Source organism: Capra hircus, chromosome 22 (genome assembly GCF_001704415.2).
Source record: "Capra hircus breed San Clemente chromosome 22, ASM170441v1, whole genome shotgun sequence".
NCBI lineage: Eukaryota > Metazoa > Chordata > Mammalia > Artiodactyla > Bovidae > Capra > Capra hircus.
This window is the reverse complement of record NC_030829.1, coordinates 46094591-46110178: the sequence shown is the minus strand read 5'-3', so window position 1 is coordinate 46110178 and position 15588 is coordinate 46094591. Positions and strand designations below refer to the sequence as shown.

General features: G+C 42.2%; 1 protein-coding gene across 2 annotated transcripts in view; it reads left to right on the top strand.

Moving 5' to 3' along the window:
- Positions 1 to 15588, top strand: part of CACNA2D3 (calcium voltage-gated channel auxiliary subunit alpha2delta 3) — an 870293-nt gene that overhangs the window by 624699 nt on the left and 230006 nt on the right. For both annotated transcript variants that reach the window (XM_018038437.1, XM_018038438.1), the window contains exon 14: positions 13163 to 13180. In XM_018038437.1, coding sequence (XP_017893926.1) covers positions 13163 to 13180 — 18 coding nt within the window. The remainder of the gene's footprint in view (positions 1 to 13162; positions 13181 to 15588) is intronic.

Sequence of the window (15588 nt, the reverse complement as noted above, 5' to 3'; positions counted from 1 at the left end):
ATACACACAGACTTCAGTATTATAGGAACATGTGTTTGGAAAAATGTCCTTAAAGATTGCCAAACGCCAGATTTAGGGGGTGGGGAGCAAGTGTATTTGGAGAGATTAGCAGTCCCAGTGTATTAATAGATCTTCTTTTCTAAACATGCAAAAAAGAACCCTGAAGTAGTATCGTGATCAGTATGTCAGCAGGCTTGGTTAGTGGACAAAGCTCTTTTCTACCCTATTGGCAAGCAGACCATTTCATTTTTAAGTTTACTTTATATTCTCTTAATTATACACTAATAGATTATTCTTAGTTTTTAGAAAAAGACTAATTGGATTATTTTACTTATTAACTCATTTTGATAAAAAACAAACAAACAAACAAAATGGAGTTTAGAGTCAGTCTGTTTTCCTGGCTTTACAATGTAGGTGATTGTATTTGGTCTCTACAGTGGTCTTGAGAATTTTTCCTGAGGACACATTCAGAGCATTTAGCCCTGGTTTAGCATAAACGCTCAGCATGTACCTGCTCTCACTGTTAGTGAAGAGGATCCAATCTTGACTTGAGAAGTGCTTATATGCAAAAAGAGAGCCAGTATTATTCAACAGGTGGCTTTGGCCATTCTATTTGCAGGTAAACATAAAAATATGTACTGATGGGCTAAGGTGAAAACAATATATAAGAAAAGAAAATTTGCATAGAAATAAACTTCTCATAGACTAGAATCACAGAGCTGGGGGTTTCCTGAAAGTGAAAGTCACTCAGTTGTGTATGACTCTCTGTGACCCCATGGAGTATGCAGTCCGTGGAGTATACAGGCTATGGAATTCTCCAGGCCAGAATACTGGAGTGGGTAGCCTTTCCCTTCTCCAGGGGATCTTCCCAACCCAGGGATCGAGCCCAGGTCTCCTGCATTGCAGGCAGAGGCTTTACCAGCTGAGCCACAGGGAAGCCCTGAAGAATCCCCTGACAGTATCATCACAGGTGCAGCTGTCACCCACAGCTCATACCATTACCCTTTACTGTATCCACTTCTATAAGATACAGGCTTGATGGATGAAAGAACTGTATTATCTCTTGCTTTTACTTAAGAGCTTATTAAGTTTTTCATAGGTGACAGGAGGTGGAAAGGACCAAGTTGAACCTCTGAGATAGGGATGGTGATGGTGGTGGTTTAGTTGCTAAGTCGTGTCTGACTTTTGTAACCCGATGGACTGTATAGCCCACCAGGCTGCTCCGTCCATGGGATTCTCCAGGCAAGAACACTGGAGTGGTTTACCATTTCCTTCCTTCTCCAAGGGATCTTCTGGGCCCAGGAATCGAACTCGGGTCTCCTACACTGCAGGTAGATTCTTTACTGACTGAGCTGAGGGATGCCCCTGAGATGAGGATAGAGAGAGAAATAAAGATAGAAATAAATCTATCCACGAAATGTATAACTTAACAGATTAGCCACTAAAAAGTATACCATTGACATGGTCTCTCCTTTGTGAGTATGCAGAACACTTGTTTACCTTTATTTCTGGCAGAACATTTGTCCCCCCCGCCTTTTTTTATGTCAAACACTGTCTATATACTCTTTCCACTGCAGACATGGAGAGTAACTTGAGATAATTCATTTTGCAATTAATAAGGGATATGTGTTGAGGGGAGGTTGTCTTTCTTGGGGGGCCAATATTTCTAGTTAAGTTGCTACACAGATTTGTGGTCCAGCAGTTTGGCAGATCCTTGCAAGTTCTCTTGAAGACATCTGTTGAGTGAAGTAATGGTTTCATTGCAGACTCATGAGTTTCATTAATTTTCCTTTGAGGGTTTTGTTTTGTTTGTCTCCTTCTGTGGAGACATCTATTTTGGAGGATTTCAAGTTTTTTGGCTCACCATCTCCACTGGTAAGGCCTCTCTTGGAGGGCCATTCTGGTCATTGATGACCGTTCTGGTTCTCTGAGTCTATGACCTGCCAAATGGCTCTCTCTCTACTTTTAGACATCACGGCCCATGTCTCTCCCAGGTGGCTGCAGATCCAGGTGGTGGGAGGCTGAAGCAAACTATTGGGACTTTCCTCTGTTGAGCCTGTTGGTACTTCTCTTTCTATATCCCTTTCCTCCCCCGTCCTTCTCAGTGCAGTGTCTCCTTATATGGCCCTGAGTTGGCTCCAAGTTCATAGTCTCAGAAGAATTACATGACATGCATAAATTATGAAACATTTTCACAAATTAAGTTTTAATTAAAACCAGCAGCTTAGAATATCCAACTGGAAGCAGTCACAATGTTGAAAAGTGACACTGGTAGGGTGGGAGTTCAGGAGAAGGTCTGAGTGGGTTTGCATCCTGTTCAGATATTTCCAAAATGAATCCTGCAGAAAAGAGCTTCCTTCCCTATCAGATCCTCCTTAATCTACACTGATCCCTGGCCTGCCATGTGGAACAATGTGGTTTCCAAGCAGGAAATATATCCACATCATGGTGGTGGTTTTTTATCTGGACTTTGCCAGATTTCCTTTTGATTCTACCAACCCCGTATTCTCACAGGGAACCAGCAGGGCCTTGGACTTCCCCACATTGCCAGAACTCCAGATAATTTTTCAGCAAAATGGCCACCCATAATAATGCTGAAGAATGACAATTTTAATTGGGAATGTATTTTTCCAGTACAATGCGGGTTCAAGCCTGATGAGAAATTACTTCTTATTGTGAGAATTTTCAGAACTTGGTAACAAGCAAAAATGTCTGGGGCTTTCCCCCAGCCGATAGTCCTCAGCTATATGTAATGTGAGAATTGTTCTGGTCTGCCCATTAATAATCCACATTTTCCATATCCCCAAAAATGTCTGCCATCAAGTGAATAATTTATGCAGGCTTGCTTTTCATCTAATCAGGGCTCTACTGCTGCAAAAAAAGACACTGGATTTTTTCATTCAAAATTAGTTTTGAAAAACCTGACCCTCAGTTATCAGTCTTCATCTTTTCTACTAAATAACCTGAGTATGCTGGTGTACAGTGGTCAAGACAGTGTTCTCTGGAAACCTGAAACACAGCGAGCTCTTGACCCTCTAGGCGTTCTAAAGTTTAATGTTTTATCTGCCTTTAACTCTTTTGGAACATGGAAAAGACTCATCCTTATAATCTGTATTTTTAAATTGCTGGGAGATTTTTAAAGATGATAATACTTAGAATGTTGGTTTGAGTGTTGAAACTGACATTGGGAAGAGAGAATCCTGGTCAGAGTATAAATTAGGAATATGCAGTGCCCTTTGATCAATAATTAAACTTCTTGAAAAGTAGATAGTGTATGTAGGATGTTTATTACAGAGTCATCCATTTAGTGACAAGGTGATAGCTAATGATAAGGAATTTGATAAGTAATATTGTTATGTTCAAATAATTGAATAATTAACATTAACTGAAATCAACAGTGGATATTAGTATCATCATTGGTTTTAGATGTTTTCTTTTGCTTGTCTTTGATATCTAATTTCTTGGTCTCTAAAATCCCTGAGAACAGTGACTGCAGCCTGGAATTAAAAGACCCTCACTCCTTGGAAGGAAAACTATGACAAGCCTAGACAGCACATTAAAATCAGAGACATCACTTTGCTGACAGAGGTGTTTTTTCCAGTAGTCATGTATGAATGTGAGAGTTGGACCATAAAGAAGGCTGAATGCTTGGAGAATGGATGCTTTTGAACTGTGGTGCTGGAGAAGATTCTTGAGAATCTCTCCAACTGCATGGAGATCAAACCAGTCAATCCTAAAGGAAATTAACCCCAACTATTCCTTGGAAGGACTGCTGCTGAAGCTGAAGCTCCAAAACTTTGGCCACCTAATGTGAAAAGCTGACTCATTGGGAAAGACCATGATGCAGGCAAGAGGGGTTGACAAAGAATGAGATGGTTAGATAGCATCACCTGTTCAGTGGGCCTAAATTTGACCAACCTCTGGGAGATAGGGAAGGGCAGGGATGCCTGGAGAGCTGCAGTCCATGGGGTCACAAAGAGTTGGACGTGACGTAGCAACCAAACAATAAGAAACGTGCATTTCTTCTGTGATTTTTTTAAGAGATATTTTAAACAACACATTATTGCAAAGAAGGGTCTTTCTGTCTTTATTTTTCTTGACTTTAAATATGCTGTTGGACAGAAAATTTAATGTTCCATCTGTATCCCAAACTAGATGTTGATAAATCACTATTAAATTATATATAGTCAGGCAAGATATTACCTAAACTAATAAAAGTAAGATAATTTGGAATACATACATACCATTCTCTTCATGATCTTTCCAACAAGGTTTGAAAAACTTACAGGATATGATAGGAAAATTGGATGGGGTACTTAAATTATTTTGAAGTAGAAAAGTCACTTATGTTTATCTTCTTTTATTGATCCTGTTTTTCTTCTTGTCTTCCACCCTGCAGGGTTACCTATCTCTACCTCTGTTCCTATCCTTTCCTCCTCCTCCTTCACCACTGCTATGACAAGGTACTAAATAAAGCCGTGGGACTAGGGATTATAGAGGGAGCAACCAGGTGTACACATTTAAGGAGCTAGGGAAAGAATATGGAGCAGTAGGAACAACTTAACACTCAGGAGAAAGCCTGGGGAGGGGGAGATTTTAAGAAGGATACTCTGAGGGATACCCTTTGTCTTCTGACTTATGCAGTATGCTCAGAAAGGCCAAGATAGCTTCTGGTGTTTGGGAAAATATGATGCCCTGTGTGTTTGCAATATACATACCCTTGGCAATCTTTTGAGGAAATTATTGCTGAGTATTTTTTAAGCTGAGCAAATGGTAGGGAAATATTTTGACAAATCTCTTGATTTGTATGAATAAAATGTAGTTGTGAGTAGCCATGGTTTGTGTTTGGAGATGGCTAACTGCAAGTATCTATGGGAATAATGAGAACAACTCAGTTCACTAAGGATGTCCCCAGGGCTCATACTGAGCTGGAAGCCTCTAGAAGCTAAATCTCATGGATGGACATGGGCTCCCATGATGCCACTGGTGGTGAGTTCTATCGGTCTCACTGCACCATCTTCCACAGTGCTGGCTTCACTCTCAGGCTCCGTTTGATGGTCTGTCCCCAGCAGCACATCCTCTCAGACTTGAGTGGAGAGAGGAGAGGGAGGAGGAGAGAAAGATGGAGGTGGTGTAATATATTTGGTTACTTCTAGAAAAGTCCTAATTAGACTAGGTGAGGTCACATGTCCACCCTGAGCTAGTTTTTGGGGCCAGTGATGAATTAATTGACTGAGATCTGGGCACTGCCCGCATCATGGGACTTGGAGTAGAACCTTACCCTCCTACTAGGGGAACTCCTAGGAAAGAAGGAAGTTAATGGTGAGAGCAAAAGGACACACGTCCACCATAAGAGTCACACGCTGCCTAAGGAACCTTTATTCAGGCCTTAGCACTTCATGTAACCCACTATGAAGAGGTGATGGCCACTTGACAAGATTTGTGATCTCCAGTCTGTGGATTTATCTGTGGGCCATGAGGTCCTTGCTTATTAGTACACCTCTCACACACCATCAGGTCGGGGCATTCTTGAAAATTCTAGGGCTTACAAGGTCATGGGGGCTTCCCAGGTGACGCTAGTGGTAAAGAACCCCCCTGTCAGTGCAGGAGATGTAAGATGTAACAGACGTGGGTTTGATCCCTGGGTTGGAAAGATCCCCTGGAGGAGGGATGGCAACCAACTCTAGTATTCTTGCCTGGAGAATTCCGTGGACAGAGGAGCCACTGTGGGCTATAGTCCCTAGAGTTACAAAGAATCAGACGTGAGTAAAATGTCTTAGTACACATGGACATAAGTGACTTAGTACATGTGTCAGTTCAGTTCAGTTCAGTCGCTCAGTTGTGTCCAACTCTTTGCAACCCCATGAATCGCAGCACACCAGGCCTCCCTGTCCATCACCATCTCCTGGAGTTCACTCAGACTCACGTCCATCGAGTCTGTGATGCCATCCAGCCATCTCATCCTCGGTCGTCCCCTTCTCCTCCTGCCCCCAATCCCTCCCAGCATCAGAGTCTTTTCCAATGAGTCAACTCTTCACATGAGGTGGCCAAAGTACTGGAGTTTCAGCTTTAGCATCATTCCTTCCAAAGAAATCCCAGGGTTGATCTCCTTCAGAATGGACTGGTTGGATCTCCTTGCAGTCCAAGGGACTCTCAAGAGTCTTCTCCAACACCACAGTTCAAATGCATCAATTCTTTGATTTCTCTGTTGAGAAATCCAGAGCTCAGAGATGATGCATTGTTGCCTAAACTCTTATGGCTCATAAGAGATAGGATTGGAAGCCACATCTACTAAACTTGAAGGCCCTCCTTCCTTCCTTTCTCTTTCCTTGTTCCTTCCCTATCTTCCTCCAAAAAATACTTCTTCCTGAATTCTTACTAAGGGCCAGGTATGGTACAGGTCTAGTTCCTGGTGATACAATGATGAATAAATTTTTTATTTATGTGGCCCCTAGATGGATCTTGTGTTCTTATGTAGAGAAGTAAAATAATAATAATAAAGAAGATTATAGAATGCAATAAATCTTAAGACTAGAATAAATAAGATGATTTCATAGAAAGACTACAGAACTTCCCTGTGGCTCAGACAGTAAAGAGTCTGCCTGCAAAGTAGGAGACCCAGGTTCAATCCCCCAGGTCAGGAAGATCCACTGGAAAAAGAAATGGCAAATCTATTCCAGTATTCCTGCCTGGAAAATACCATGGATGGAGGAGCCTGGTGGGCTACAGTCCATAGGATCTCAAAGAGTCAGCCACAACTAAGCGACTTCACTTTCACTTTTTCATTTATAGAAAGACTTGGGGTTGAAATAGGAACTGCTGTCAGAGGAGGTGCCTTCAGAGCTGAAATCTAATAGATGGGTAAAAAATAGTGGGTGTCAGGAGAGTGAATGGTGGGAGAGCCTCAGCCAATCAGAAGAAATAGCCAGTTGAAGCCTTTGAGGTGAGTGAGGCTTAGACAGCAGGGCCAGCAAAGCACCGGGATAATACTTTTAGATTGTTCTAAGTGCAGTATAGAGGAAGGATCAGGGGACGGAGTATAACTGAGATGGCTGAGCAACAACGGTGGCTTAGCGTGGGGTGGCAGATGTGGATGGAAGTGGACAGAACCTCCACCACTGTATCCTAGCTTATCAGAGACCTGGTTCTTATGTAGGTTTTGGAGTTTGAACCAGTGAACAGAACTTCCTCAGATATGTAGAAGAGTAGAAATCTTTATCAACATTGCTTAATGAAGAAGAATGGAGGAGGATTATAAATGTAAACATCATGCACAGAGTGGGGGAGGGGGAAGTGAGCAAACGCAGGGAATCTTTGCAGCAAACAAGGATTTGTCACTCATTCATAATGGCCCAGGCAAGGGGCCAGTTTCACAAATGAAATAAACATATGTAGACCAGGCTTTTTTCATTTTCTTTATACAGTTGGCAGAAGAATACTTTATGTCCCATTTGGTCTTTACATATTTCATAGTAAATGTGTTGTTTTGATCAGTTGATCTTTAATTGAGTTTTATTTTTGAAAAAAGAGTCCACTCAACTCCAGAAGTCCGTTCAGCTGGAGTGATGAATGTCCCCTCCCTTGCCGCTGTGGCTCTTAAGTGGGACTCTGTGATGTAAGTGAAGTAAACGAGAAAAGTTAAAACAAAAACATCCCCTTCCCCTCAGTGCAGGAACTTGCTTTTGAAATACACTTACTTACCGTTAGGGACTCAAAACCCACTAGGATCTCTTCCACTTCCAGGAGGGCTCCTTACAGCTGTTTTCCCCGGCTCACCTTAGCATGCACTTCTCTAAAACTGCCCCACAATTCGGTCCCCCTCCTGCCTGGGTAATCTTGTCTTCAAGCTGTCTATCCTGCACCTCTGCTTGCAAGTCCAGGAGACATCCTCAAGTTGTCAGTTTTAGACAAAATGGAACCTTTTTTTTTTCCTCAAATATGCTCCTCGAACAGTTTTCATCTTCTCATTAAGGCTCTGTTTTTTTAATTAACCTGGCCCAAAGGTCTTAGATGTAACCTTGACGTCTCTCCTTCTCTCATATTATCAGCCAGTCCATCGTCTCATGTCTCAGACCTAGAATCAGACCACTGCCTGCTCCCTCCACTGCCAGCACTAACTCCTTCATTTCTCATTCAGATTATTCACTAGTCTTCTCACTGGCCTCCCCACTCAAACACTGTCTTTGCTGCTGTCTGGCTATGTGACCTTGGAGTTTCATGGAAAATTGGGGTGATAATAGAACTTACCTAATGAAGTTTCCACGAGTTTTCAGTAAAGGGTCAGACACAACTGAGCATGCACACAAGCAAACACAAAGCCCTTCGAATGATGGATAGTGTGTCATGGCTATGATCACTGCCATTACTGCTGGTGTCAACATTGCAGCATGTGGTTTCCGTCCAGGACAACCTGATGGCCCAGAAGGACTGGTAAAGCACCAGCAATGACATCTACCTTCCTGGCAGCAGGATAGAAGGCGACCTTTTAAGGGTACTATCTGGAAAAGCCATATGCATGGATATCTCACTGACCACAACTGAGTCCCACCCAGTTCTAATAGCATCACTTAGCTAAGCCTGGCTAACAGCTGGATTTCCATTACCCAAAAAGGGCAGTGTGGCAGTTACGGCAACTAGCAGTAACTATGCTATGAGTAGGCAGTATGTGGTGTGCTGATGACATTTGATATGAGAGGTCAGACAGGGTCTTCTTTGAGACAGTGACAACCAGGTGTTCCCTGGACAAGGAGGGCGGGTAGGAGGGAACATTCTGAAATGAGGGAAGGGCAAGTATGTCTGTGATAGGAGAAGGCAAGGTAAATATTTGTGCTGCACCATACATCACGGGCTTCTAAGGTGACATTGCTGGTAAAGAACCTGCCTGCCACTGCGGGAGACGTGAGATGCAGGTTCGATCCTTGGATCGGGAAGGTCCCCTGCAGGAGGGCATGGCAACCCACTCCAGTATTCCTGCCTGGAGAATCCCATGGACAGAGGAGCCTGGCAGGCTACAGTCCATAGGGTCACAAAGGGTCAGACATGACTGAAGTGACTTAGCCAGTACCATACATCGTACACCACATGCTGCGAAGCATGGTAGGCTACATTCTCCATCCAGACTCTTCTGTAAGGAGGGTGCCAGAATTTCTCATTCCCCCTTCCTTATATGGGGGACTCCCAGATGGAACGGCCTGAGAGGCCCCCCAGATCTTGGGTTGGTGCTAACACCTTTGGTCTGCATGAGAAGCAGAACTTTGAGCCTGACAGTTAAAGCAGAAGTAAGGGCTGCAGAGAGATACGACTTTGAGCTGACTTTCAGCTCCAGCATTTCCTCAGTGGGTGACATTGGCAAAGTTCTTAGCCACACTAAGTATTCTCCATTTCCTCATCTATGAGACTGATCCTAATAAATGACCCAGAGAGGTCTGCTGTGAGGACCAAAGCTGCTCAAGATGTAAAGTGCTTAGCCAAGTACTGCTGCACTGAGAGTGGTCACTCAAGAGAGGCTGTTTCTGTTCCTCTCCTTTTCTTTATCTCTGTCACTCTCTTGAATGGCACATTCTCAGTCCTTCCAGATTTGAGTGTGAAGTGTCCCACAAATGCATTCTACACCCCAAGAACTTTCCCTGGGAATGTGCGAGCCTACCATATACGACAGCTTCTTTCTTTATGCTTCCTTTAAAAAAGTGACTAGAGGATGTGAATAGTTGGTTATAAAGTCATACAGTTAGGGGGCATTTGGTCTGAAGGAATCTGAAGCTGCTTGTGCAGATCCTGATGTATTAAGAGTAAGTGAAGAAACAGACATAGGAAGGTGGAGCCTGGTTGACAATGCCTGACAAACTGACTTTGGAGAAGAAGAGATCTTGAGAAAGAGAAGTTGCCTTGCCTCAGGCTGAGTGAGGATGGGAAATTCCCGGGCTAGTTTTTTGTACATCCATGGGTCAGTGGGACAATGTACATATCCGCAGACGTCTGTATCAAGGGTATGGGGATTATCCTCTGGCAGAAATATTCCTTTTTCTCTTGTAAGCCATTATCTTGGATTATCGACATGGTGTATGTGTTTGTGAAGGTGTAGACTGCAGTCAGTTAACCCAGTTATCTTTCCCTGGCATCCACCCTGGGCATACCCTAGTAATAAGGTACTTTCTTTAACCAGGTGGGCACCAGTCACAGTCACAGAGAAATGCATAGAGACTGCCATACAGAACAGGTTCCCTCATGTCCTCATGGAGCTTGTGAAGTAGCAGAGGAGAGACATTAAACTAATTTTCACATAGATATTACAGATATTCTCTGAACTACGAAGAAAAAGTACGAGACCTTTAGAGACCATTGTGTCTAGGAGTATCCTTTGCTGTTCCTTATTTTTTGAGCCCGCAACAGACATTGCTGATTGGTTATAACATTTATTCCATAAAATATAACTTCAAAATCTTTCTCAACATGGCCCTATGGAAATACATTACCAATCTGTCAGACGTGACTCTTGAAGCTAATCTTCTTTGCCATCTAAGAACTGGCCCATTCCCCAGCCCTCCCTGGATCATCCATTTATACAGATAAGCACTCTGACCAAAGGCTAAAATGCATGTGTCTCAAGACTCCAGCTAGAGGCCAGGGTGAGTCTAGTGTCCCACTGGTCTGGCTCCTGGGTCAGAGCACTGCACACTGTGAGTGTTGCGTGAACCATGTGTCATCAAGAGCGTGGACTCCCAGTCAGTAGCATCTGCAGCTGCCAGTGAGCCCATCTCAATTTGCTGTGTTCTATTCTGAGGCTTCTTTTCCAAGGTCCAACCTGTGTGTGGCATTGCAGGCTATAATTTATGTTATTTAAAAGCTCTGGTAGGAAAGTTGTTCTTTGTTCTCATGAATTATTTCTTAAGGAAAATATATGTTTTGTGGAGAACTTGAGGGCAGCCTCAAACTGAGGACATCACCACAAAAACTTGGTCTCTCATTTTCCTGCCCAGGATTTCTTCTCTTGTGCTTAAATGGGTGACTCAAAATGAAGAGTTTCCTGCTCCACCAAGATAAACCTGAAAGAGAGAGAGAAAGGGCAGCTCTCATTTTAAAGAGGCCTGTCAAGTCCCACGATTTGTGCAGGCCTTAACTTTGGTATTTAATTCATCAAACAGTTATAATTCTCATCACTATCCAATGCATCTCATATCATCTGTGATTCAACACAGATTCTTTCCTAAGGAAGCATACATCTGTCATTCTGTTTATGTTTGCATTTCCAAAGTTTCTTTTACGTTGTGAAAAAGATATTTAATATTTAAGACTCTTATTTAAGTGACTCTTCATTTTAGGCTCAATTTCTCACCTCTTGATACATTTCTGCACTCTTGAGAAGTGCTGGAGAAACATGTGAGCTTTCTTTTTAATAGTGGCAGCTATAAGTAGGAGGAAGGAATCAAGAAATCATGGTTATATTTCTGTCTTCCTAAATTGAGAGACCTTTCAGCATTAAAGTGCTTGGAAATTGATTGTTGGGAGGTTGGGGTCTGCCTTTTGTGGACATTCTCTGGACCATTCTGGAGCAGTCTCTGAGATACAAGACACCGTGCTGGTTTGAGTGTATCCCTTTGATCTTTTACTGGGCTCCATCCACGGGGCAGGGCCTTATGATAGGTTCAAGAAAGCCCCAGTTTTAGTGTCTGTGAAGAGAGAGTATTCTTCACAGGGACAAAAGAATGGGAAAGGCAGGAGGTTCAGACCATAGGCTGCCTGGTTTAGTTATCTTTCATATTCTGGCAGTTCCAGTGTTACAAACTCTTGAGACACAGAGAGTTTGTTGTCATAATTCCCAAGTGTTTGTGGCCATTTTTAACATGTGAGTTGAATTGAATTTGTACATTCTAAAGTCAAATGGTCAGAGAAGCCTGGCGTGCTGCAGTACTTGGGGTCGCAAAGAGTCAGACACAACTGAGCAACTAAACAGACTGAAAGTCAGATAACCTCGCCCTCAAATTTACTTTCTGCGGAGCATCATATATAATGTCTAAATGTCATTGTATTTCTCATCGGTAAAATGAGTATAATAAAGAGAACCTAGTATTGGGTTATTGTGACTTAGGGGGGTGATACAAATAAAGGCCTTAACACTGTACCGGCTGAGAATTTCACACTTGATAAATGTTAGTCTCTATGAAAAGACTTGAAAGTGATGTAATTCTTACATTTGGTATTTAATATATGAATAATGTTAATTCCATTCCAGATTGGAAAATTGCTTTTCGAAACACCGCATGCTGTAATGGCAATTACAAACACCATGACACTAAAGCACAGCTTAATAGTCTCACTGTAGAAAAATAGATAAATATGTCTCATAAATATTCAATCTTTCTCCACATACCTGTAATCTCAGTCCCTTCCCTGTGCCATTGGCATAGCTATCATGTCTTATTTTATTTATTGACTGACTGCTTTTTCATTGTTCTTAGAGTATCAGCCTTACTTTATATGCATGAATTCTTGTGCATGCTTCCTTAACCAGCGATAAAGGGAACAGTTACTGTGCTACAAAGCAAGAAAAACTGACTTTAAATTAAACGACATTCTTCAAATGGTCTTGCCTCTACGTACAGCAGAGCTTCTCAACTTTGGCACAGTGGACATATGGGCAGTATAGTTCTACCACTACATATGGCAGTGGGGGCTGTTCTGTGCATTCCAGGAAGCTTAGCAGAATGCCTGGTTTCTACCCACCAGAGGCCAGTAGCTCTTACTCCCTCCCCTGTCTCAAGTTTTGACAGCCCCACATGTCTCTGGACAGCCCCTCAGCAATGGAGAACTGTTGGCATATAGGAAGAAGGAACTGCTCTCTGTTCCTGTGGAAGCACTTTCTTAGTGCCTTCGATCACTGGACAGAAGAACCTCAGGTCCAGCTTTGCAGAAGGCTACCAAAAACTACCCAATACATGCACTGTCAAAGTCACAGATTATCTGTCGACACTGTGAATTAAGGTAGCAGGTGAAATAATCAACACCATAACTTTATATGAGGGAATGACTTGGCTTTGGTTGTTATTTTCCTCCTTTTCTCCCCATTTTGGTCCTTCCATTTGCCAATGACAGCCAAATGAAGTTTTACAGTTAATCTTCACTTCTTATATAATGATTTTTTTTCTTTTTTCTCCTTATTTTTCAGCTCCCTCAGGCACAAAAGGTAAAAACTCTTTTCCATCACATTCCAGTCATCCCCAGAACTCATGAATCATGCATGCCTCCATGGTCTTGTGCATTTGGCGTCGTTCATGACCAGTGAAATGGTTTTCCTCTTAGGACTTCAGGAGCCTGAAGTTGGACAGGAGCAGAAACACCCACAGACTTGATTGTCCACTAGCCCTTTGCCAACTGAATCCCACCAGAAAGCCCTTTGGTGGCCAGTGGTTTGGGGATGAATCTATGCTCAACCATTTTGCTAAGAATTCTCAAATAATAGCTGAAGAATAAGTTTGTCACATTCCTTCCAGCATAACATTTCAGATCATCCCTGGGATACTTTCCTAGGGAGATAATATGAATAATTAGTAAGGCCCAGTAATCATTTTAGTTTCTGAGCTCTTAAGCCAAATCCCTAAAACTCCCCTTAAGTTTCATTAATTGAAAAATCAACAGCTACCTTGCTTGTCTCAATACCCATACCCAGAGAGCATTAGAGCAGAGTTCTTGCCCATAGACCCTTTCGCTGGTCCTCATTATCTGTCTGAGATGATGTGGTGCCACCATGTAGCGTGTTTGCTGTCCAGAAAGATTCCCTATGGCTGCAGTGCTGGCTTTGTCGTATCATCCATGGCTTGTCACTGCATCCTAAGGACAGTTGTGGCAGAGTACATATCACATGATGCTTGGTGTGTTGTTCCTGTGTATTTCATAAATGCAAGCAAGATTTTCAGGCAACAGAGCAATTTCTGGGGCTCTGATGTGAGGTGGTTTCAAGAGTTGAGGTAAGGCACCACCATGAAACTTAATCTGACCCTCCTAAGCTCTCCACTTTGGAGCAGAGATGATTCGGTTTTGTCTCACTAAGATAGCACAACTGCTCTACAAAAGACAGTCTGTTCAGACCATATGGACAACCAGAGGCCTAGAAATCATTACACAGTTACTCAAATACATTTGAGATATTTAAACAAGGCAAGACATGCTAGTGTGTGACTTGGCTTGTGGTGATGTTTGATTACACTTCAGTGCCATCACAAAAGGACTGAACACTTCATTAAAAGTTAAAGTATTTGAGTAGAGCAAGAGCTTTAGGGTAAATATATGGTCAGAATTCCACATTATCTGGAAGGATTGGCATCTTTGATAGGTTATGCTTGCTTAATTGCCCACATTAGAAATTTCTTTGCAAAGAGACTTAAACTAAGTATCTAAAAATGGACTAGCCTCAACTTACTGGTATTTATTCATCAAATTTTCACTGATCCATAGACAAAAGCATTCTGTTGTAAAAGATTCCTCATGAATTTGAAGTGTCATCAGCCATGGAATTTTAAAACAAAGTTCAAAACAAACCAGCGCAGAATATGGTAATAACAAATGTTGCTGGGCCATATGAGTTCTCAATAGCACTTAGCTCATCACTCTTTTCTTCTATCATCATATCTTGACTCACATCACATGCCCTGCAAAGTGAAACACATTATTATTTATGGTCATAGAAAGTTCAAAAGTGAGGAAGATGCTCCAGTGGCTTTTCCTCTGTCCCAAAGATGTTATACTGCCCAATAGACTTGTTCTGCAGCCCTGGATGACAAAAAATAACCCTGCCTTCCCTTCCTCACTGTGGCTACAAACTGTCTTGTTTCAATTAAGATAGAGAAAGGTATTTATTTTAAACAAAAAATTAGAGGGATCTTGTGTGAAATGATTTCAGAACTCTTTGGATAGTTTCTGGGCAGTTCAGTTCTTTGGAGGAGTTTGACTGTAATCCTTGGGGATCTAGGCTGGAAGATGAGGTGGGTTGAAGAGAGGCACATTGCAGACAGAAAGCATTCCCCTTCAGGACCACTAGTCTCAATAGATTATGTATGAGCATCCCTGCCCCTCACATTCCTTCCCTTCCCCTCCCTAGTGCTACCAAAGGCTTTTGGTAGAAAGTTCTTACAAGCATCAGTTCCCCTCAAATAATTATCTTGCTAATGAATTGTCAAGATATGACAAAAGAGCCCAGAAAGAATGTGATGCTTCTCTTGTTTCATTAAAACTGTGTATCACCTGCCTGAATTGCCTAGATGGAGTCAGAAAGAAAGAGAGACTGCATTTGAAACCCAACAAAGCAAAGGCTTTCAGAAACAATTGTTTTGAGACATTTCTTCCTGAAGATTTTGACATTACCCATAGGTTTCACTCATCCATGTACATGATTATAATTAGTCCCTTCCAAACCCAAGAGTTTGTTGTTCTGGGGGTAAAAGGGAGGTATCTCCAGCTGCTGTGTCTTTGGCCGGCTTTTCACATGAGGTCATGAGTGCATACGTTGAACCATATGGTGTCTACATTTGTGCTGTGTTTTTGTTGGAATCTCTCTTTGAATCATCTGCAACTGTTTTCTCTATAAATATTTTAAAT